A 25771-nucleotide genomic window follows, 5' to 3' on the forward strand; every position below is an offset into this window, starting at 1 on the left:
TTTAAAGTTGATTTATATTTTATCTAGCGAGAATTATCTGGAACCGTGCCCATTTAAACTTTTATACTAACACTTAATCTTATATTATAACCAAAGCACAGTATAGTAAGAAATATACAAGAAGACAGATAGATGTATGCATTTCATGAAAACGACCAGAGTGATGTGTACATACTGCATCATTTTTTAAAACTTAACATCGTGTGATTATTTTTATAAGTGTTTTCCGAACTTAAACTATGTAACAATTTGAAACTTCTTCAATATTAATATTTATTTTACGATTGAAATACCTGCTTAAAATCATACAGAAACACATGAGAAAATTGGAGGCACAATATTTATTTTGTATTGCTTATTTAGATAACAAATGAGAACTTCAAGATTTATTCCATCGTCTTCTTTTAGCTTTACTAAAGATGCTTCATCCAGCGATGAACTTATTTCAAATCCCATGTATGACAATGAACAACTGCCAGATGCTGCACAAACAGACATGACGAATGATAAGCATGATTCATGGCAGAAGGAAAAGAAAAAGCTTGATATGAACAAATATTAAATATGTTATCACTGTGTTTTTTTTCTTCTCGAATAACAAAGACGTGGTTATGATATATTATCATTTCTTTGTTAACTTGTAAATACTTATTACGTTAATATAATCGGTGTAATAAATCAAAATCAAAAATAGTTTCAGTATTTGGTCTTTTGTAACGTCTGGTTTTGTCATATTATTCGGCCCTCTACTATTGCTCATAAACATAACTACTAGCGATAATTCTTAGTATTATTAACGGTATGTTGAGTCATATCATATTTATTAAATATAATATGATTCAACATCCCGTAAATATCTGAACGATACACATTTACTGTTGGAACTCGATACTTCGAATTCGCTTATCTGAAATTCCGCCTACTAGTATATCAAATATATTTTCAAGTCTCGTCCTCAACACACATGCACACAATTATCTTATGTCGAATTCCGGTTATCTCGAAGTGAAACGCTTGATCCCTTTGAATTCGAGATACAGTATTTTAAGTCTATTTTGTATAGCCTTTATTTTACTTTTTTGGTTGCTAATCGACACAGTTTTATATTTTGAGACGCTGAAACGTCCTAAAAATAAGCACATAAGCTGCAAACCAAATCCACTTAAAGTTAACAGTTTAAATGGTAGGGACATAGCTATACAACTGTAACATATTTTTATTGAAGCAATATCGTTAAGCCGAGGCATTCATACTTTGATGAACCATTTATTATCTTTTATGTATCTACGCACGTATACCAACGTTGCATGGAGTAAAACTCGAAAAATAGTGATAGCACGCATTTTCTTGGTCTGATCATTTTCTGTATGACTGCAGGATTAATTCTAATATTGCTTTAGCAATTCATTTTGTCAAGAGTAAAATCATTAAAAGTAAAAATATCTAACGGGAATATGTTTGTTTTTAGTTATTAGGGTTACTGTATTTTTTCTAGTGTATAAGCATGTGCAAATTCTTTGGAGCTTTATTTAATGTGTACTTTATTTCTGTACCTTCTTCTTTCAACCAGATAAAGTTTTCTCATAGTTCGGATTAGTTTAAGATTTCAGACGTAAATTCATTTTGAAAACTAGTTTCGAATAATAACCTATTGCCTAACCACAACACTGTTATACAACTAATTAACGAAAGGCGTTGTTGTCAAATTTATAATTGTAGTGTGATAATTACCAAGTCAGTATAATCGAAAACGTATGCAATATCTAGGAAATTGGAAATATGTATGTATTTATTATTTGAATAATCTTGCAAAGGGAAAGAAGTCAGATAATTCGTGACATTTATCAAATAACCAAGGTTACGTGTCTTATCACGGTTTAGAGTTTAGATGCGCATGCATTGAACCAGTAGGGCATTTGTTCAAGTGACTAGATATCCAGCTTTCTGAAATATGAACCGTGGTAAACACATGAAGCTCTTGACTGTTTTCCTTCTTCAGTTCTAATATGTTCATTGAAATATTTTGTAAAAATAATGTTGGAGTTCAATTTTCCGAGTACTAATGAACCGGGCGTCACGCGGCAATTTGACGTCGTAATTGACCGATTCGCTCGTCAACCGTTATTTATCGCAGACTGTACATAGCCTGACCTTCCTCTTTGTTTATCCGACAGTAAAAGCGAGCCATGTTACAGTCTAAGTTTCGGACTTAATGTGTCCTTTTGGCCATGTAGTTATTCAATTTTACCTCAATAGAGCCATTGCTAGGGGGAATCATTTAAAACTCTCCTGAATGACTCAGTGAAACCGTTTCTGCTATTAGTTTGCCTGGTTTCACTATTAATATGCTTCGAAAGGATGTACTTACAGATTTATTTTATTTCAAAAGCATTTGAGCCGTGCCATGAGAAAACCAACATAGTGGGTTTGCGACCAGCAGGGATCCAGACCAGCCTGCGCATCCGCGCAGTCTGGTCAGGCTCCATGCTGTTCGCTTTTAAAGCCTATTGGAATTGGAGAAACTGTTAGCGAACAGCATGGATCCTGACCAGACTGCGCGGATGCGCAGGCTGGTCTGGATCCATGCTGGTCGCAAAGCCATTATGTTGATTTTCTCATGGCACGGCTCATTTAAATTTTGATATAGTAATATATATTATTCTATGATATTAGAAACATGTTAATTATTTTGCATTATATATATATGTAAAGTTTGTAAAGTTAACTTTTTTATAGTTATAGAAGAAGTTATCCAATACAATCATGATAATACACATCACATAAGATATATATTTGATGTCGGTAACATAAGCCATGATCAAAATTTGACAATTAATGCACATTCTGAAAAGGATTGTCGATGGCGGAAATATGCCTAAAGTGTATAAGTACATGCATAAAAAGTGTACCTCGCTGTGACAAATAATTACAGGTTATTAGATTTGTATCGTGAAATACACTATTATTCCGCGAAAGAACGAGTGCATATATCTCGATGCAAACCAAATAATTACATACGCATCTACACTTAAAATAAGTAAATAGATGACACCAATCTAGTATTAAGCGAAATTATGGAACTTTTAAACGCGACGACATACATGAAAATGACGTCACACATCCGATATGAAATTTGAACGTCAATCGCGAAGGCATCAGAATCGTGCATTATGTGGTTGTTTGAAACGCAATCAATAACAATATTTCGTGTCACAGTGTATGTTTTCCAAGGGAAACGTCCAGTAATTGCATAAATTATATATCTACATTTAATAGCGCTGATTTAATAGCACCTTCATCTTCAAAAAATTACATTGTTTTACCTGTGCATCTGTAATCATAATACTACAGGAACGCTTTTGTAATCAGATTAAATGTCACAAAACTAATTTAATAAAATGCTTTCTTTTCACCATCCTCAGTCGTAGATTCCGTTGTTTAACTTGTGCCCGGGCTCACAGTATGCAGTAAGTAGCTCACGTAGTTGGTTATTACTGGATTTTTGTTGATAAACTGAATCTTATCAAAGGTTTATGAATTCGATATATCAAAGTATATTAGAAACATGAGTGATCTGATGACACTTTATCGTTCAAATTATCTGTATACATGTACAAAGCTGTATCATATTACACCAGATTTATATAAAGCCCTTTCCATGACAAACACGTTCAAAAACGCTTGACATATCAAATACACTAACTGGTACTGAATTAAGACAAATAAAGCTTGTGTTCTGAGAGCAATTTTGTTCATTCTAATACACTTGCACCTGTTAAAACACGTTTGCGCTAGAATGACGTCACGTTAACGTGCGATGACGTCAAAGTTTTTGTTGCAACCAAGAAAGAGCGCTACTATATTTTATCTACTGTTTTAGATTAAAGGCATATTAGAATTGAAATGATTTGTAGCAAAACCGTGTTTTAACACTATTTATACACACGGGCGGTAATACGTCGTACAAATAATTTCACTCGGGCTGCATCCACTTGAAATTATTACACCGGACGTATAACCGCCCATCGTGCATAAATAGTGTTATAGCACTCTTTTGCTACAAATCATTTCTTAATCAAAGATAGTTATCTTGTAACTATACACATTCTTTGCATGTTTCGTGAACATTGCTCAAGGAAAGGGTTGAAAAATATCACCTTTGGCATATTCAAGTGTCATTACCCTGATGTTATTTATGTAACTTTGCTACTAATAATACTTGTTTACGTTATAGGAACATATAATGTCACGTTTCATGACGACCCGGTACCAATATGAAACTGACCTTCTTTGTCGAATTCAAGAGACGCAACTCTGACATTGTCTAATATATATTCCTAGATTGTTTTATGTACATTTTATCAGTTTGTTCATGCGAATGTCTGTTATCAATAAGACAAAAATGAATGGGCCATAGCTCCGGAATTATCTATTATAAGAGCAATTTTTCCAGTTATATATAGCACTTTTACTAGTTTTTGTTATTATAGGCATACGATTATGTAACTTTTCTAAATAAAACTAAAAAATATGACAGCTACTGTATTTAGCAAAGTAGAAACAGGCATTTATGACCCATTGATACAAGGGCAAATTACTCCAGTGTTATCAGGAACATTCTTTCCTATAGATTGCCCCATTATTCGTTATTATTGTATTCATTCCATCTAATATTTTATCAATTCATCTAATATATGGTTTTTAAAAAAGCCAATACTGTTAAACAGAATGTTTTGAAATGAAAATTATCTTTTATGCAAATACATACATGGTGTAATAAAACGACACAAAACAGCTTACACTATTTGGGGTGTTGTTGTTCTCGTGTGTAGAGGCACTTTTGCACTTTTAATTAAGTATGCATACACTAAAGCATTGTAGTCATAAAGACAAATGTTTTTCATCCTATATGCTTTTAAACATGTAAACATCAAAACGTTTGGATGTTTACAAGTTTAACAGCATATAGCATAAAAACATTTGTCTTTATAATTATATATTCTCGTGTTTAGTAGCACTTGCTTTGCAGTCTAAGAATAGAATACTAAATGTATCTAATATATAGACAAATGTCTTTATCCTATGTGCTGTTAAATATGTTAGCATCCAAACGTTTTGATAACATTTGATGAAAACAAAAAGGCCCATTTCTTCAAATATCATACTATAGCAATATTTTGGTTCATCCGGTTACTTCAGCAACTTATGAAGATGGGTGCAAATATAAAAGTCATCAGGAATGAAAACATTAAATTAACTGAAACGACTTGGGCTTGAGGCGACATTACTCTCTGAAGCGAGGATTTTAAGTAAATACGAGTCAGAGATCACGAAACCTGTTAAGCGTGGATTAACGAATATGTGCTATAATAGCAGTAATAGTTCAGATAATCGTTATAAGATTTTTACTGTAAATTGATATCAAAACAATACCATTTCCTCATTTTTAATCGTTGTATTAATAAAAATCCTTACTTTCAATGTTTGCATATTACTGTCATTCTTGACCTTTCATGGATGCTTCAATAAAGTAGATCAAACCGTTAACAGAGGAACTATTAAGTAATGAACAGTTAAAGCAAAGCATTTATTTACGTTTGTTTCAGAAAGAATCTAAAAAATTGATACAAACGGTCATTGCAGACCACAAAAGATTACGCTGTCTGCTATGTAACAAGGGATAGTTACTAGTATTTTAATATTTTAATAAGCCGAGACAAAAACGTTTTCAACAGCGTGGTTTATGATTATGACTGAATCATTTCTTACTGTTTGTTAGGAATAATTAAAGTAAACACCGACAATAAACAGAGAATCCAGGTCGATCTGGTATATCTGAAAATTGATCTCCGTATGCCATAAAAAGTTAATAAGCTAGTGACGTTTTATATAGTGATGTCGATTAAAAGTTGATCTTTACTATGGGAAATCTTTTAAGCTATCATTGAATGCTCGTTTTGAACGACGCCATTTTGTTTGTTGTTTTTTCTTGTTTAAACAACGTCAGACTGTACATTCTATCTCGCGAAAAGGGCCGCCCTTGATGTTATTGCATCAATGTTGGTTATACGAAAATAAACGCAATATAAATAGGCGCAGACTGAACCTTGAACCCAATACTCAGTGGTTGCGAGGTGTAAGTCTTTTCAATTTCATAGAAATACTATCCTTGGTTATTCTATAATAATCAGCATAAGTGAAAGAACTGAAACTAATGAGAAGGACGGAGAACTCCTCTTTTTTTGTAATGCTGAAAATTCAGCATTGTCTGAATAGATTATGTATTTAGTAGCTTATAGGTCTTCATCGTGAAATCAAGTACTTTACAGCCTAGTAGGTATTCTAGTGCTTTACTCTAATACACACGGGTCAAAGCCCCTATAGGGTAAACCTTTACCTTAACTCAGATCAAACAGATGCATGATGTACATATCATTTTCGACTAGTCAGAACACCAGGAGTATAGCTTGCAAACCCATTAAATTGTGATGCAGATAGTAAAGAAAACAAGATAAAAAAGTAAAGTTTTAATCAGTGTTGGGACTTTATCACTAACAATAGGCCACACTTACTTATATGTGCAGCTTCTGTTCACAGGTTCCTTCCGCTATATGTTTTGGTCATAGCTTTAGCTGATGCTTTAAGATAATTGTGCTGGTTGTGTTCGAGGACAGGTTTGAAACACAGGAATACTGTGATGGTATATTAGTTTGAAGGTTAGAAACAACGTTGTATGTTTAACCTAGGTACTTCTTCGAAAGGAGATGTCACTAAGTCCAAATGGTTTCATTTTGTTGCGCGGGCTAAACAATTTTTGCTTGTTGTCTGAATTTCTCAATGTTGTCGCTGGTGTTTATGTTTCACCTCATGAGAAATACTTCCATGTGTTGCGTACATTGATTCTACACACAAAGCGCAATTTGTAAAAAATTCGCCTCTTGCATTATAACTAGACTGTTACGGACAGATGGAAGTTTAAATGAAGGAAATATTACACGAGTAAATATTAATTCCCTTGTATGTTTTGTATGTTTAGGTCTGCAGCTGCCTTTAAATGAGTATGTATTGTCTATAAGGTATAGTTTGCTCAACCGGTCGCATATACCTGTAAGGGCATAGCTTGGCCAGAATATATGTTTTGACAAGGGCTGCTAGTTATGTTCTGGGAACATCCTCTGCTGGAAAAGATTTTTGTCTAGAATGCTTTAAGGTACACTCGAGTATGCTTTAAGGTGCATTTGTGGTATATCTAGGACCACAAATTAGGTATGAAACATTATTCTAAACAATATTCATGGTCTTGGTCTTCAGTGGAGCTACTCTAGTTATCGTCCTAGTGTAACCTCCAGAGCACCAACCACACACCATAGCCGATAAAAAGTAATATGTCATCAAACTGCCAGTCACATCGATATCCTTAAATTTTAATTAAACTTTTGTAAAATTATAAAATATTACGACTTGTCGAAATTCATTTTTAAACCCGTAACGAACTGTTTATGTTGGTAATCACTGAGGTATGAAATAGATATTATCGTGTTTTGTATGATCTTACTTTTTTGCTACCCAAAGAAGTACATACTGTAAAGCAGATACTATCTTCAAGTTTATAAAGTATGTGTTTTAATGAATAAGGCATATATATACATGTTGTATATTCAAAATGTCCTTCGTAATACACGCATGATTCATTTGACATGTACGAACATTTTTGTTTGTTTGTTTTGGGTTTAACGCCGTTTTTCAACAGTATTTCAGTCATGTAACGGCGGGCAGTTAACCTAACCAGTGTTCCTGGATTCTATTCCAGTACAAACCTGTTCTCCGCAAGTAACTGCCAACTTCCCCACATGAATTATCAGAGGTGGAGGACTAATGATTTCAGACACAATGTCGTTTATCAAATAGTCACGGAGAACATACGCCCCGCCCGAGGATCGAACTCACGACCCAGCGGTCCGTAGACCAACGCTCTTACCTACTGAGCTAAGCGGGCGGGCTTGTACGAACATTTAGTTGGCATGATAGTGTGTATAACATTTAGTTGGTATGATAATGCATATATTTCATTAAAGTTTTTAAATGTGGAAACTGGCAGATTATCCAAAATGATAAGTAAACATTCAATGATATCAAAGCAACTAACAAAAGCCACCAATACATTTAACATGTTAGGACCTTAATGCCCATCCACTTCATTTGCAAATGTTATAATTTCCAAAGGAGTACACGTAAGATGTTTCTTAAATTGAAAAATCAAGCTTTGGCTTAAACTGAAATATGTTTTTATTTGACTTAACGTATTTTTGTATCACCATGTCAAACACGCAACAAACTGGACGCGTGTTACCGACGAGGCAAGCATGTAAAAATTTGTTAGAAATATCATTTTAAAACCGACCACATGCATTGTGATATGACCTGTAGAGAACGACTCGTTTCATCTTAGATGTTTCACATGCTCACGCGACCAGTTTGTTGAGTATTTGAATGCTGTCTTGGTTTTAATAACAAGCAGCACAGACATGGTGATACAAAAAGACGTTAAGTCAAATATAAAACATATTTCAGTTTAAGACAAAGCTCGATTTTTAAATTTAAGAAACATCTTATTTAACAGTATTATAAATACTATTTTGAAATTGACAGATGCTTTATATAACTTGTGAAGGGCAACCTTGTAATGGTATACATACAGGTTTCAGATAAACAAGCTGCTTTTTAGAGTATACTTTGTTGAATCTAATTAAAAGTTTGAGAATGAATACTGGAGCGTGAATTCTTGTTTAAAGGTAAACGATAAAGCGGTGTTGTTTATATTCGGATGTATAGATTGCTTTCTGCAGGTAAATATTTGATTCTTACATGTATTTGGTTGCACAAGAAAGCCGTCTTAATTGATTTAAAAATCAGTCTTTAAATCTCTTTCTTGTGTTTTCATTTTCTTTTGTTAATTGTTTAACAGTAAATTTTCCATGACAATTACTCGCAACCTTGAAATTAGTTCTTTTAAGGTTTGCTTCAAACAACAGGCGTCTAATGTTTCAACACTTCATAAATATAAATGCATCTTTCCAGTTGATTTAAATGGCCAAATGAGTCTCTAAATATTTCAACATAACAAATCTAGGACTGCATTTTGCTGTATTTTTAGAAAATGAAATAATTCATGGCTACCCTCTCATCAGTTACGCAAAGTCTAAATTTACACCTAAGCATTGGAACTATAAAAAATCAATGCACGATACTATGAAATAAAAATGATATGACTGTATTATTTTGAATAATATAAACGTTTTTGATAATTTACTTGTGATAATTAGAACAAGAAACTGTCAGTAGAGTCGCATAACCTGGTCCTTGTAATTGCGTAAAATCAACTTGGAAAACAGTAAGCGATATTGAAATAAAATCATTAATACATATTTTGTTTTAAAGTACGAAACATTTCAATGTAGCATTGTACATGTATGCCTGAATACTTGGTAGGAAGAAAAAGTTATTTTTATGAAATATTTATGAAACCTTATCAATAATTCTTTATAAATGTAAAGTTCAAAAAGTGTTCATATATTATTTATTGTTTTACCATTTCAATCTGTGTGTGTGTGCTTGTGTGTGTGTGTGTGTGTGTGTGCGTGCGTGTGTGCAGCGCGCGCTCGTGCGCGTCCGTGTGCGCGTGTGCGTGTGTTTAAAAAATTGAAAGTATCTAAATTAAAAGAGTACGTGCTGGAAATGGTATGAATCTGCTTTCCTTGATGTAATTGTTACTTACAGAGAGAAACGTTAAAATAAGAGTGACATGATATTTGTTCAAATATATGCAAGGCATATGCCATTGACATTATATAGTGTCTCCGTGGTCAAGGGGTTTTGATCCCCGTGGTCGAGCAGCTTTGCCTTCTCCATCGTGGTCGAGTGAATAAGTCAACTTGCTTGATATGCATCATTTGCCCTCCACAATTCTTCGTTTAATAAGAAAGCATGAAAACTTACATCGACCAAACGTTCGCAATGGGGGCATATAATGAACTTTTAACGATGTAATCTTGAGTATAAAAAATGTAGTGCTAGTTGTGATGATCTCAAAGCGTACCAACCCCAAAATAGCAAATAAATATTTGTTGAAAAATCGCCACTATCAATAAATAACTTTGCATTAAAATTGTCAGTATAAAATAAATTGGTAGCAAAATAGAAGTAACATATTCTCACGAAAATAAAGGCAAAAGGAAATATAACTTAATCTGATAATAATATGTTACTCATATACCTAGGTTAATACATACTTGTATAAAATTTTAAGGTGCTGGTTTCATATAATGATAGATTATTTGGTTACCTATTTGTATCGTTTCTTCACCTGTTGTAGTTTTTTTCTTTACAAATATGTCGTTAATGCAAACGAGGCTAGGTTGATTCATATATTATATGACAATGAGTTTGTAATAATAAGCTTCAAATATTCCGAAGATGAATAAAACAAACATTCTGATAGGAAAGTGGTACCTTGTAGCGACACAAAATATCCCCCGTCAACACACACCAACGATTCAAATACATTCAATTCTTGAATGTGACATGATTGTTGTTCATATATATGAACTTTTTATCTTTTTATTCTTACTTCTCATTGCTGATCCACGGATCGCGGGTCGTAATTTCGATCCCCGAGCAAGTCGTATGTTCTCCGTGACGATTTGAAAAAAGACATTTTGTGTGAAATCAATCATCTCCCATCTCTAATTCACGTGGGGAAGTTGGTAGTTGCTTGTGGAGATCATGTAGTGCCATTACTGATTTTTTACATGGATTTGTACAATGGAGTATAAAGTATTTCTCATCATTTCTTTAACCTCGGGCTTTAAACCTCTAATACAAAGTGGTACGAAAATTGGAAATATAAAGATAACTGATATATTTAATTTGCACATGTGAGTAATGATTATAAATTAAAACGCGTTTAACCATATCTGATAAGGGAAATTCATATGCATTCACGAAATGAAATGCATTTAAACGAAGTATGCTGATAAAATAACATTTCATTATGTGAAAGTAAAATCATATGCACATTTATGTATGTCAAAACTGCTAACCCATCATTCAGTCAATTGGAGAACTTCCAAAATATGACATATCGTATTATGTTATCACCCAGCTCCACCCCCCCCCCCCCCCACCCCCACCAACGACACACACACACATACAGAGAAAAAGAACGGAAGAACGGCTAACCGTTCTTTATGAATGTTTTGTTGTATGGAGAAAGTACCAATATTACTTTTACCGGGTAATATTATGATCAGTGATCATTAAACCGATAGGTATATTTTTGAACGGGAAGATCGGTACTGATTATTGTGAATTACATTATACAGTATCAGTCTACACCAACGTTTCGTATATTAAACAAGACTGTGTCTGAACAAAAATTGTGTTTCACATATATGTACTATTTATACAGTTGTGCTCCTATTTGATTTCTTCACAGCTATATTTATACGTATACATGTGCATTAACATCACCAGTGGCTGCCCTCTGCGCCATTGTTTTTTGACATGTAGAAGACACCCGTAGCGTAACGAAATGTGTATAAAACATCTCGCTAAACATCGTGATAATCAAACGAGACCTTAATTATAGAAGACGGTTACTTTTCTCCCTTAAATTGCTATTGCTTTGGTGTCTAAAATCAAATTTGTATCTCAGCATGTGTAAGTGTCTTTAATAGTTTTATATTTACTTTTTCTAACTAAGATTGGGCTGGGCTAAATCGAATATCGAACAAAATTCAACATGATCAAATTTCTAGTTACATTTTAGTTTAAATAAAGTAAAACAAGAAACGTGGAAATTCCACGAAAACCGGGGTTTCATTTTCATCACGCCAACAGTTTCTTTAAAACAACAGACATATTCTATTATACATATATTTTTATCATAACTATAACTTTAAATTTCTAATTATAGTTACCTAATGGCCTTAAAAGGCCTTTTTGTCACCAAAAAAAAGCTAGAAAAACCGACACCCTTCAATTCCACAGCACAAAAATCTATTTTTTTATTTCAAATATGACCAAGTTTGACGCCCGCTCGCTACTACATACCCGTCTACATACCCAAATCTAATAACATTTTTTCTACGAAAACCTGGTTAAAAACATTAAAGTTTTTAAATTGCCACTCTTTTAATTCAGATATGAGTTTTATATTAGAGGAAAGAAAATATTCGGTACCATCTGCACAAAAAAGCCCATACATTGTTCGTGTTAATATCTAGCTTACATTGCATTGTTCGCCTTTATGCAGTTTTAATAAAATCGATATGCACTGGAACGATTTTTCTCTCTTTTCGGAAACACTAAGCAGTACGCCGTCTAGCAGTCTAGTTTGATCCGAACCCAGCATTTAGTTACGTTAGTTAAAGGAAGGTCTGCTGCTAAAATCAGATATCAAGTATTTTTGTTTTCGTTATCATTTTATGTTTTTACAGTTTGTACGAAAAAAAGGAGAAAAAAATAAACAAAAGTCTTACCTGAAAAAAATGTTACATTTGGGTTAGTCTATATAGGAAAATGTAGTTGAATACTTTTATGTATTGGCCACAATATGTTAAACGTATTTACAAGCGATTATTCTATAAAAACGTCAAAACTTGAAGAAAAATTACGTGTTAACATTGACATAAAGGTATTTATTCCTCGTCAGAAACATGTTCTTAATAATGTCGTGTAAAAGTATGTTCTTAATATGAAGAAATGTGTAAACACGGGCAAATCTATACTACAACCTTAAATTCTAGGAAAGATATTTGCATGTTTTAATGAAATTATTTTAAGCAGTTAACGGTACATTCCATCATATCTTTCATGTCGTGCTTTACATTATACATAAAAATTTAAGTACATGCAGTAAAATGTCTAGATTCTCTTAGGTGGTTTTTAACCTTTATCATGCTGGACATGACTGAATCTGTCTTTGCGAGCAGTGTAGATCATGATCAACCTGCACATCCTTGCAATCTGATCATGATCTGCACTGTTTGCCATTCAGACACTATCTTTTGGTAAGCCCCCCTTTTAACAGTTAATGGACCTATCCAAATTGAATGATGGACAAATTTATTGTAGAAATTTAGCAGGATAAGGGTTAAAGTATGAAATTTTTATTGTTTGTAAATGACGTTTATTGCGTAACAAGCGATTCGCAAAATCTTAGTAAATACGTTTTGTTTAAGTCTATCTCCTTGTACATACCAAAGATTTGTACTTGAAATTTCAAAGAAAAATTGAAACACCTTTTTTCCAAAACACAATTTAAACAGTTTTGAAAATCTTGTTTTAGGTCTCTGTTTCTGGCCTGTATATTATGTGTATATGATATGAAAACTTCTAGTTTCCAGCACACAAGCTGTTTTAGTACAGTACGACTCTACGCCAGAGTGTGGAGCTGTACCCTGCCTAAAAAGGAAAAAGAAAAAAAATATAAAAGGCATATTGAGAAGAAGGAAGAGAGTGTAAAAATACTAAATAAGGTTTAAAAGACTCTTCAAATCGCTTTATGGAATACCTGACGCCATGGATAGGTACACAGCTGCTCTTCTTGTGATCGGGATGTATACTTGGTGCTATGGTCAAAGTGCAGTCCAAAGTCCCTGGCCAAAAGGTAAGAATTGATTCTGTATCTTTCATATATGCATGTTATGCATTAATGTTCTTACTTTGAATAGATCCCTTAGGTTAACTGAAAAGTAAAAGTAGTTTTTCCAAGTCGAATACATAGAGCTGTTCACAATTACATATTTGCAACAACAGGACATATCCTACTTCTAAGAAGCTCGATGTCACTATAACTTACTTGCAAGTTAATCCTATGTCTCTGGCTTACGGAAGGTCGGTGGTGATGAAATAATGCACGGAGGGGCAAGTGGGATCTTCCTTTACCATTAAAGCTAGAAAGTCGCCATATGACCTATCATATGTCGGTGCGACGTTTAATCCAACAAAAAAATAATCCTATGTCTAATTCAGACAAAATTTACAATAAGCGATCGCGTTATAATTACATTTGTATTGAATGAGTATGACGCCACATGCCTGTTTAAAATTGTTGTATTAGCAAAAAGTGTCTTTCTATTGATTGAAATTTGATTTTAGCAGAAAAGAATTAAAAAGTGTTTTAAATGTATTAAATCTAAATGACTTTTCATCTAATGTGAACGGATTGATAAGCACTGGTAAGCATTTTTAAACCGAACATTTATAAACAATATGTATAAAATCTGTAGAATGTATTAATCTTAAATGAAACACTGTTGTATTTGTTTTAGAACGTGGTCTGATATTTACCATATTAAACAGATATGGTTGGCGGACTAAAGTTCAACTGCGCCATCTACCGATATATCCTGGTTATGAGAATTTCTCGGGTCGTGTTCCTGGTGTTAACTTTTCAAATCCCAATACTCACTTCCTCAGTATCGATGTCGATTACAGAACAAAATGTATTTATATGTATGAATATCATCTAAGGTAAGTGCCGTTCTCAAACGTTTTCTTTTATCATGAAATTAACGTTCTCATTTTGATCGTGCTTTGGATTAATTTAGCGGGTATGCATTTTGTTTGCAATGTCCTTTTCCTTTGGAAGATAAGGTGAATTGAGAATAATTCACCAGTATTAACTTTATTATAGTGTTTTGTGCCATTGTAGGATAAATTCACATTTTATCGTGCAGCAACATCTGCAGAATTTCAAGGAATTGATCAGTGCATATGCTATTTGTATAGTCACAAGTCTTGCACAACACTGTCAAATATTTAAATATTTGTAAAAACATGACAAGTCCTAGCCTATTATACTTTTGACATTTAAGTTCCGCGAAAATGGCGACGTTCTCATATTTCTCTCAAAATCGACAATAAAAAAAATATTCAGTTACAGCTTCAATCATTTTTTTAGGATAAATATGTACACTTAATCAGTGAGAGTATGGATTTTTTTACATTGAAACCAGGAGGCTGTGTTAAACGTTCACCAACATCGCATGAATGAGAATCTCCTTGTTCGTGCGCGTTTTTTTGTTCTCTTTGGAGTTTTCAATCTCAAACTTAGTTTTATGCAGGACTGACCATATTTAAGCAGTGTGCTTCTGCCTGTCTATTTCTCTGTGTGTGTATTTTCAATGTGCACACTTCCACACACTTTGCAATATGGCTTTTTATGGGGTTGCGCATTAGCCGCGGCTGTCACTCCTGTTTTTTTTGTTTTGTTTTTTTGTCCTTTAATAAATCTTTTACTTAACATTTCACCCCTCAATATTAATATAACAATATTATTTTAAGTTCAGTTTCAAGTTTCGATTATACACGATATATATTTAACAGGTCAATAGTCGTTGGAACAGGCTACACTAAAGATATGAATACGAGCAACATGGAATTTAAACATATGCACGTAGGGGTGTCAAGAGGAAATATCCAAGTAGCGGTAGATTGGCTGTCGCACACGGTGTACTGGACCGATTCGGCCTTTCGATGGATTGTAGCAGCACCTGGTCAGAAAAACAAGACCGATATGGATTATTATAAAATTATTGCTGATACCCATCTGGACAAACCTGATGGTTTAACACTTGACCCACTTGAAGGGTAAATGTTACGTCTCTCCTCATACCAAATGTCATTATATTGAAAGATATTGCTTCATGTTAATACCCAGAGGGAGTTAATATAAAGTAAAACATTTCATTTTTTTTTTTCATTTTGGTCATCATCGCATTCAGCTTATGATTTCAAGTGACAGAGTATTGCCGTGGCAATACAGATTCCCCTACCGGTGGAAAACGTTGTTAGTGTTCGTCCCTTATGGTTGTTGGCAACATATTCAGTACTAAGATAATCCATTTATGCATATAAAGGTTATGGAGCGGAAACAATTTTAACTTGACCTTCAATAGTCCTTGACCTTTGATCTACAAACATAAGTATGTATCTGCATAATCTACATATTGTCTTCTATTAACACACCAAGATTTTTAACCTAGCTTGAATACTTTTTGAGTAATTGCAGAATCCAAATTTGCGGACGGACAGACGGACGGACGGACTGACGAATGGAAGGCTTTTATAGTCTATCCAAAAAGAGTTCGTTCAGGAAATAGCAATGGTATATAGAAAATCGATGCCAATACAACTAGATATAATTATGTTTTCGAACTTTCATACGTTATACATTAAATAAATTTGCAGGTTGTGATTTTACTACGATCTGTTTTAACAGATTGGTAAAATAAATTGAAATGTGTTTCAAATGATTAAAGTATCCCATTAACGGCGATTCCATGTTTAAGTTAATGCCTTAATTGTAACTGAGTCAAATATTAAAAAATGTATATTGCAGGTATCTCTTTTGGTCAGATAACGGAAAACATCCTAAAATAGAACGTTCAGATTTAATGGGAAGGAGCCGGCACACGATCTTTTCCAAGTATTTAGAGTCACCACTCACTCTCGAGGTAGATATATTTGGAAAACGGATTTATTGGATTGATTCTAAACAAGAGTCAATATTGTCAACCACCTACAACGGGGAAGATGTCATATCGATCCAGAGGATTCCAAATTCCGTGTTATTTGAATTGGCAATATTTAGGGTAAGACTTTGCATTAATGATGTCTTAGCCATTAAAATGATTCCAAATTCAATGTGAGTTGATTTGGCTATATTTAGGGTACGATTTGCGTTGATGATGGCGTATCGATCCAGAGAATTCAAAACTCCACTTTAGTTGGTTTGTCATTATCTAGGGTAAGGCTTTTCGTTTAGGATGTCATATCGATCAAGGGGATTTCAAACTCAAAGTTCGCATTTAGGGTAAGAATTTGCATCCAAGATGTCGATCGAGAGGATTCCAGACTCAATGTTAATTGATTTGGCAATATCTTGGGACAGACTTTACGTTTAGGATGTCATATCTATCCAAAGGATTCCATCGCAATGTTAATTAAATTGGCAACATTCAGGGTAAGACACTGCATCGAGGATGTCATATCAATCGGGATGATTCCAAATTAAATGTTTGTTAATTTGGCAATATCTTGAGTAAGACATTATGTTTAGGATGGCATATCGTTTCAGAGGATTCAAAACACAATGTTAATTGCTTTGGCAATATTTTGGTTAGTTCTTTGCGCCGAGGATGTCATATCGAGAATTGAAAAAGAAATAAAACGTTCAAAGTGGCAATATTTGGTATTATACCATTTTTGTAGTTTCTCAACCACTACACTTTCTTTTATTTATAAATAGTTGAAACTTTAAAGTTTCATGTAAAGTTTCAAAAGTATATGGATGTAATCATAAAGGAATGAATGACTAAAAAAATTCATGTCTTTTAGGACAATCCTTGTATTCCAAATAATAGTTAGCAGAACATTTGTAAATACCAGCACAAATATGAACAAAGTATTATGTATTATATTTATTTGATATTTATCTATTTTATATAGATTGTGAAGCAAATCCTTTAACTAATATCGTTCTCAGTATTGCATTTCTGATGGTATCCTCCGCCACGAGGTATGAAAAAGCAGCCATTCGTAACTGTTTCAAGTAAAATGCTGAAAGCAATCTGGTAATAATTTATACAGTTTTGGTTTGATTGGGTGAGGTAGCCACCGTCACTCAGCTCGCAGCGAGCGTTCTACAACCGGGCCACCGGGGAAATATATATCATATTGTATTATATTTGACATGAGAATGAATAGATGCACTGAAAATGATTACCTATGTTTGAAAAACTTTTACAGGAGGTTATTTATATCAGTGATGTTCGTAATGGTAATGTGTATACTCTAAACAAAACCAAAGGTATACATTTGGGTAAACAAGAGTCAACTACTATTAGAATTTTCCCAGAAACTATCTATGGTTTAGCTGTATACGGAGATGAAAATCAACCTCTAAAAGATAAAGGTATTTAGAATGATTCGTCTATTTCTGAAACATTTGAATAAATTTAAAAGTAATAAATGAAATGTAGTGAAATGTTTAAATATTTACGAACATAAAACATTCTTTATGTCTAAAAAGAAATTTTGACAAGAAATCTGATCTACGAAAAACATTCTTAGTATTTTCACTACATACGCAGATATTTAATTCTAACACGACCAGCAAATAACCTATATACACACAGCGGAACATCAGTCAAAGGTTATTTTGCGATAACCCATGCACGTCATCCGATCCAGGTGCGTAGCACGGCCGTAAAAGTAGTTACCATTTTTTCTAACACTGTTGATAATAGATTTCAGTGTTATATCGTAAATAACAAGTTCCCAGTGGATTTATCATAAAATAACCTCAGGCTGGCTTCTGATATTCTTACGCTAAAACAATAACACGGGTTATTCTACGATAAACCACGATTGGGAACTTATTATTTCTTAAATAACGTATGTTTGACATTTTACATTGCAAGCACTGTAAAACATCTTCTCTCTCTCATCAAAATTTGTATGTGTCTTGTAGATGACAACCTTACATAATACATGCGCATGTATGTATTACAAAACCAAACAACTACAAACTGTAGCTTTCGCTGTTACATTTGTATCACTCTCAACTACTGACATATTTTATCAAAATTGGAGGCATCATTTAATAATTGTTACTTTTAATAAAACATAAACGATCGGAGGTAAATGACTTTAGCCTTGACAGTTGCAAAAATCCACATATTAGTTGTGTCTAGATGTTGTATTGTTGCTGGAATTTAAACAAATTTGCAGCCTATAAAAATATGACTTTACATGGCGGTATATAGTTTTTTGGAATACGTATATACCTAACGTTTTTATGAGAAGAAACCTACGCTTTTAAGTTTGTATTACGCAATCTGTAATTTGGCACGACATAATTATATCTATTTATTTGATACTGGAAGGCTATACACAATGATTTATTTTCCAAATTACCACGGTTTGATTAGGTGAAGGGAGAAATTCCCAATAAATATTATTCTAATGCATTATTCAATTCATAAAATAAATAATAATCGATGTTGAATTTATTACATTATCATAGATTATTGCGCCGAGAAGAACTGTGATCATTTATGTATATCAACAAAAACTGGTGCAGAATGTGTATGTTCTGAGGGATACAAGAAAAATGAAACCAGTGGCAAATGTCAAGGTTGGTACTGGAAACAACTGAATCAAGATCATTATGATCATTTCATTTTTTAAATCTTGATCAAATTGCTTTTAACAGATTCTAGATAAAATTTTAAAAAATATCTCGAATAGAAAAAGTGGAAACCATAAATCGCCCAACACGACAAAAAAACGACAATGTTACAGGCTCGGTTTAATTGAGCCTGTTCATGGACGATAGTGGTAATGAAAGCTACCGTCCACGCCTTCTAGTCCCGGGGTGAGCAGAACTCAACGTTTACACATGTTATATTCGAATCTTTATGGACGAAACAATTTTTTGTTCCTGAAGTGTCTAAGCTAAATTACATCTGCACATGCCCGTAGTGCTTCGCACTTGTCTTTAGTAAAAAAAAACGTCAATCTGACTGAAGTACATCTCCTATTACGCTACGCTTAGGATCTGAACACGAGCTATTGATAGCCTCGTTCTGACGACCCTTCCGCTAGCCAATGCAAGTTGGTACGAAACACTAATCAAGACATTATGATCAGTCATTTTTTAAATCTGTCAAATTAGCTTTTAAAGATTCTAGATAAATAGTTTAAAAATTATCCAATAGAAAGTGAAACATAAATCGCCCAACAGGGCCCGATCAAGCCCTGAATGTTCTGCCAGTTTTAATTACTCTTCATGACGATTGTAACGAAAGTATCGGTCTGTTCAAATTAAAATAGTCCGAAAATAGGATAAGCAGCAACTCAACGTTGAAAACAAAGTTATATTCGAATCCGTATGGACGAAACAATTTGTCGTTTATGTCCTGGTTCTAGCTAAAATTACATATGTACATCCCTAGTCTTCGACTCTTAGAAAAAGACGTATACCTTTGCAGATTATAGAATAGGTAAATTATTTATTTGAAAGATACATTATCGCCTTGATACGTTTCGCTTTGTGTAGTTCAAAAGTTCCTTTAAAAAAAATTTCATTCATTGAATAGCGATTGATTTTCTCAAAACCGAAAATGCTACGTGTATAAATATGTACATTTTACCCCGAGCTATATAGATACTCCTGGTGTAACAGTAAAAACATGTAATAAATTATTTTTAAGAATTGAAGGAAGGCTTCTCAAAGCAATTGTTGTTGCAAACAGGACCCATATCTGTTTAACAGACATTCGCTCATTTGCACAAGCAGAGTACGATTACGTGTGCAAATTTACTGTAAGCAAGCAGTTTACAGCCACTGTGAGTATTGCATGTATTAATGCGGTATATCATTCCATACGATTTACATAATAATCCCGACGGTTTGCAAAACTTAATATATTTAATATTTTAGAGAAGTTATCTCTAAATGATGAATACAAAATTCAATGAATTTCCTAGAAGTGAAGAAAACTAATATATATATAGAGTAGTTGCACTTAAGTTTAGTTTGGTGCTTCCTAGTTTCCAATAAGTTTAAATTTTAATACTTTTGTTCTGTACTTATGCGGTCCTTTGTTGGTGGAAGGCTTATTGTAAAGGGGGATATTTTATTTAAACGTGACCTCTCCAATTCTAATAGATATTTGCCTTTAATTTACAACAGTATTGATGTAGACAACGTATGGCTGTTGTTCTATTGGTAGAGAGCCGAAAATCCAACCTTATATACACGTCAGAATAACGACTATTCCACAATACAACATGTCATTATTAATGTCTTAAACAAAACGTTTAGCTTTTGTCAAATCTTAGCGTGTTGATCCTCTATCCACCTTTTGATGACTAGTTTTTTGTCTAATGTTTATATTTAGATTTCCTTTTTTGTGATGTCATTATATTAATTGTAGAGTTCGCCTTCCCCAGCAAGAAGGAAGAAGAGACAAGCTATGACATCGTTATTGCCAACTGCAAGTACTACAACGGCGAGTCAGAAAAACAGTTCAACATCGTGGCATACAACTTCTACAACAACTATGACAACAGCCATGTCGCACTCTTCATCAACAGCTTGGTCGCACAGCATTTCGTCAACGCGTCAGACTCGGCCAGCAACCAAGCCAACGGTTGTAAAGACAACAGTACCGCCTACAGGTACCTCTTTATTTGCTATGTTGAACTAAGTAGGTGAAAATATGTAAGAAATATTGCAAAGTCCTACATGGTATGTATAATATACACAAATATAGCCGATTCGTGATAGATACAATGTAAGCTTTGTGTGCAAGCCAGTCAGCGGCCCGTTTATCATGATAATGTTATAATAAAAAGCATGACTATCGTGCTGGAATATGGTAAGCAATTTGTGTATCTACCTAAAATTTAGTTTATTCATACACTCAAGTACTCGGTGAAAATCTCATAAGTTATCCCCATTAACATGCCAAAAAAGACGCTATCTCGGACACCGTGTACCTAGCGTCTTTATCAGTCAGACGTCTTACAGCAGCGATGTTGTTTGACGTCAGGCCTGCCAGGACAAGCCATGCCCCTACCCAACCATTTGTAATTTACGTACCCATCTGTCAACAGTTTTCTCTGATACCTCCGACTTCCCATATGACGTATGCACTTCATTAAGTACCCACCTTGCTTTTTTTCTAAAGAACAACGTACTTTATTGTACTCAGATGTTTGTTCCCTTTTCATAGCTACATGATTTTTTTGTTTAGTGTACATGCCTACACCTGATAAAAACTACCTTGCAGATATTTCTAAAGAACTACATAGTACTTAGTGCACGCTCTTGTTTTAGATTTTTAGTCACTTTTCATAGCTACTTGTATTTTGCTTGAGTATATGACAATTGATTCAACTTTTCCTGAAACGGTATAATAGTTTTCAATTAACTTTTGCAGGATTATAAAGGAGTAATGTATCATCCATCTGGGTAGCGTGTCGAACTTTGCGCGATTGACATTATTTTAGTATGACCGCTAGTGTAACATCAAGTAAGAAAAGACGCTATTACAGACACCTTTATCAATCAGACGTTTACGCTAGTGTACCGTCGACCAATTATGCAAAAAGGAAACTGCTTTTATTTTGAAAGAAAATATCTTTTGGTCTAATATCGAAACAATTGGTTCTCAGCTTGCTCATACGTTTGAATTTGCTCACACAGAAAGCAAGGTAAAACAAGCCTCAATGAGATTCGAAGGCTATGGTCTATGTCTTTGTTTTAAAAGAAAAACCATATTGTAATACTGGTCCGTCGAGACGGACCGGAATAAGGGTTATTTACAGTCATGATTACACGTTTGCGAAAGTTTACTAGTCATGAATTCGGACATGTTTGGTGTAAAAGGGAAATAAAATTTGGCGCGAAATTGTCTGATTTAACAGAACTGCAGTATTTGCTATCCTGAATGTTCGCATGCGCAAAGACGGAGGCATAAACTGATTTTTTATTTTGTTGTACAGGATCAGTGTATTATATTTATTGTAGTTTCATTACACAAACAGTAGACGTTCTTGTAACTACAAAACCAGTAAATTAATCCTTCCGATTAAAACTTTTGAAGCGTCGATTGACAATGAAGATAGCAACAGGTACATTATAGTTAAACATAACAACATAAACAGACATGTAAACAGATAGAATATGATTCATTTTTATTCATTTATATTCGTTTTGTCCAATTTCGGGAAATGTATTAGCCTTATATTGATATCAGTTTTACTCTTGGTAATTGTGTTATTCATTTGTCCGGCCATACAAAAATTTATCATGATCTTCCCTACCGGCGTTTCCATTTCTTTAAAATGAAAATTCTCCTCGAACGTGGTAAAGGTTTTGTGTAATAGAAATGTAGCGGTACATTTATATTGTATGAACTTATCTATTTCAGAAGCACCAGTCGACTTCGTCAAATTGTTTGACATGGACATGGAGAACAGAATCTTCTTTTTCGCCACAGAGGGCAATACAATATATAAAAGACCTATAGATTTGCCTATTGAGAACAATGTAAAGGAAACAATCGTTAAAACGACTGGAATTATAACTGGTATTTTAATTTTGTATATTTAGATAAGCTTATTTCCCAAACTACTAGGGACAGATAATGTGAAAATGTATTTTTATTTAAAAAAAACACTTAAATCAGGTATCGGGCAATAGTGCTTACTACAAGCCAGCATGTCAGTTATATTATAATACCTCAGACTCTTTATCCTAAGGGAGAGATACGATCAGACATTTTTTTTATCACACAGTAGATTTGAAGTACTGGCAAATTAATAAAGAACGTTTAAGAGCCCCTTAGCCTGTTCCTTCAGTGTTTCGACATAACCGTCATACGTTTGTTCCATTCTGGTCCTTGGAAAATTGAAAACAAACATCATTGAACGAGCTTTCCCCTAAATTCATTTACTTGCACCAATAAGTTTTGTGAAACGGACTCTTGATCGTATGATATAAATAAACTAGACCATTTACTTTACATATATCTTGACCACTAAAATTAGTTATGGACATAAAGCTTTGTATTATTCTATAGGTCTTGCTTATGACGCAGAGGATGTTGACAATTTGTACTGGTGTGAGTCTAATACAAATAGCGTGTGGGTTGTAAATGTTGTAACAAAGGCGTCCAAAGTTATCTACAACAAAATTTCAAATCCCAAAGATATCATGGTTCTTTTAAAACACAGGTAAAAGTGTAAAAATATTTTCTCTTATTATATAATAAGTTAACATTAACATAATGATAACAAAAAGCCAAACAGCTCACTACAGTATCAAAGTGCATGAAATACAGACCGAGGACAGGAAAAGACAGTAATGATAAAGCTTAAATGTCCAGAAATGAAATAAAAAGTCTTCAAATTATCAACAGATATTTTACAGAGTTGAATTATGTGAGAGTGCTGTTTATACGATGTTGAAATATTTTGTGATATTTTAAGACCATTGAGTCAATTAAGCGTTTATGGATAATGAAGTTTCACTTAAGCCTTTGCTAGATGGCGTAAGGGGTGTTCAGTGGCGAGATCTAATCTAAACCCGAGTTTGCTTTTATTCTTGCATTGTTGCGTTCAATACTTCCAAATGATCTTCTTAGGATCTCAGATGAGTATTTAGAAGGCCTCTGACCTGCTTCAATCATACATCATTCAATTTTCTCACAGTGAAAGGGAAGTAATCATTGATAAAATAAAGAAGATTTTGTTAACATTACTTTTTCAACGTAATTAGACTCTTCTTATCTTTATTTGGAATACATTGTAATGATCATAGGAACATGTCTAAAATCTATTGTCATAGAAAGTTTGAATTTTTACATTTAAATTTTATTTATTTATTTTTTTGCGAAATATTGGCAATGCTCACATGGCCGTAAGAGGTTTGAATGTTATACCATTAAATTTTGTTTACTGTTTTATAGAATGTTAGCAATGATAACAGGAACGAATAGAGACATGTATATTAAAACAATGACCATTGACGGTGTAAATGTTAAAGACATTACTCGTGGAAGACAGATGATTTCCGCATTTACATTTGATAGTCGCAAAAACTTGTAAGTACATTTTCGCAATTTTACTTTACTTTTTTACAGAATAATCTTAATATTGTTAGACCAGGGGCCGTATTCATAAGCATCTTAAGTATAAGTATAAGAAATTGATTATTTACTTAAGTATTACTTAGGTTAGAAATTTATTTTACTTAAGTATATTTGTTATTCATAAAACATCTTGATAAGTAATTTTTGGCTTATATTGAGGACGAAAACATAAAAAATTCATTAATTTCAGACAGATACAACATACACAATTATGTTTAAAGTGCTTTTATCTGAAAACAAACAACACTTTAATCGTACTCACGACGCTATTTTGTTTTCTGACTTAAGTCATTTCTTACGTATCTTAAGTTTAAGCTGTTTTATGAATAGGACTTAAGTTTTTTACTTAGACTTAAGCTGAAATCACCACAAAGTTACGTAAAATCTTCACTAAAGTCAAAACTTATACTTAAGATGCTTTATGAATACGGCCCCAGATTTATATATCACAGATTTCACTGCTTTATCGAATAAATGTTTTAGACGAAAAACATGTGTAAGTATGTCACAAGATATCATTGAAATTTAACCGTTCTCTTACTGTTTACAGCATAGACGTGTTAAGGTACATACATTTAATTTTCTATTTAGATTAACATTATTTAGACAAGAAAACTTTGTAACTGTATGTTATGCTTAAGAAATCATCTTAATATTTATGTTTGATATTTTCCATTTTTGATCTTATCTATTTAAGGTTCTACTACATTGTGGGAAGGTACATGTACAGTACATCATTTAATACAGAGAGTACAAATATAATCCTCTATTCAGTAAACACCGATGCATTTAACCTTGTTCTCTATCAAGTATGACATTTATGTTTTAATATAAAAGTGACAGTATTAAATTATTTTTAAGTGTATAATCTTTGATCTAAGTTACATTTTACATTCAAATTGTTTTAGTTAATCAATTGATAGGAGAAAACGTCATTTAAAAATAATTCATTAAGCTTTTATGAGATGATACGTGACATCGGAAAAAGACGTGATATAACAGCCAATAAGAATATATGGTGGTAACAATTTCAATAGTAA

The 25771-nt window shown here is 33.3% G+C and overlaps 3 protein-coding genes across 3 annotated transcripts in view; all 3 read left to right on the forward strand.

Moving 5' to 3' along the window:
• LOC123548447 (low-density lipoprotein receptor-related protein 2-like) overlaps window positions 1-691 on the forward strand; it is a 70548-nt gene extending 69857 nt beyond the window's left edge. Inside the window, exon 39 of the mRNA XM_053546919.1 lies at window positions 409-691. Coding sequence (XP_053402894.1) covers window positions 409-417 — 9 coding nt within the window. The 3' untranslated portion in view covers window positions 418-691. The remainder of the gene's footprint in view (window positions 1-408) is intronic.
• Window positions 692-8586: 7895 nt separating this feature from the next.
• LOC123548449 (low-density lipoprotein receptor-related protein 4-like) lies at window positions 8587-19257 on the forward strand. Its single transcript, XM_053546920.1, has 7 exons — window positions 8587-8846; window positions 13400-13669; window positions 14334-14535; window positions 15391-15654; window positions 16406-16658; window positions 17815-17980; window positions 19094-19257. The coding sequence occupies exons 2-7, from the start codon at window positions 13582-13584 to the stop codon at window positions 19255-19257; spliced, it is 1137 nt and encodes a 378-aa protein (XP_053402895.1). The 5' UTR covers window positions 8587-8846; window positions 13400-13581.
• Window positions 19258-25428: 6171 nt separating this feature from the next.
• Window positions 25429-25771, forward strand: part of LOC128557878 (low-density lipoprotein receptor-related protein 2-like) — a 29858-nt gene continuing 29515 nt past the window's right edge. Inside the window, exon 1 of the mRNA XM_053546411.1 lies at window positions 25429-25540. The gene's annotated coding sequence lies outside the window, so the exon portion shown is untranslated. The remainder of the gene's footprint in view (window positions 25541-25771) is intronic.

The sequence above is a fragment of the Mercenaria mercenaria genome, chromosome 6 (genome assembly GCF_021730395.1).
Source record: "Mercenaria mercenaria strain notata chromosome 6, MADL_Memer_1, whole genome shotgun sequence".
NCBI classification, from domain to species: Eukaryota; Metazoa; Mollusca; class Bivalvia; order Venerida; family Veneridae; genus Mercenaria; species Mercenaria mercenaria.

Bases quoted from the DNA above. Each gene is read 5' to 3' on its own strand.
- LOC123548449 (XM_053546920.1), top strand. From the start codon at position 13,582: ATGGATAGGTACACAGCTGCTCTTCTTGTGATCGGGATGTATACTTGG. The intron at 13,670-14,333 runs GTAAGAATTGAT...TATTTGTTTTAG, and splicing joins CCAAAGTCCCTGGCCAAAAG to AACGTGGTCTGATATTTACC. The intron at 16,659-17,814 runs GTAAGACTTTGC...AAACTTTTACAG, and splicing joins TTGAATTGGCAATATTTAGG to GAGGTTATTTATATCAGTGA.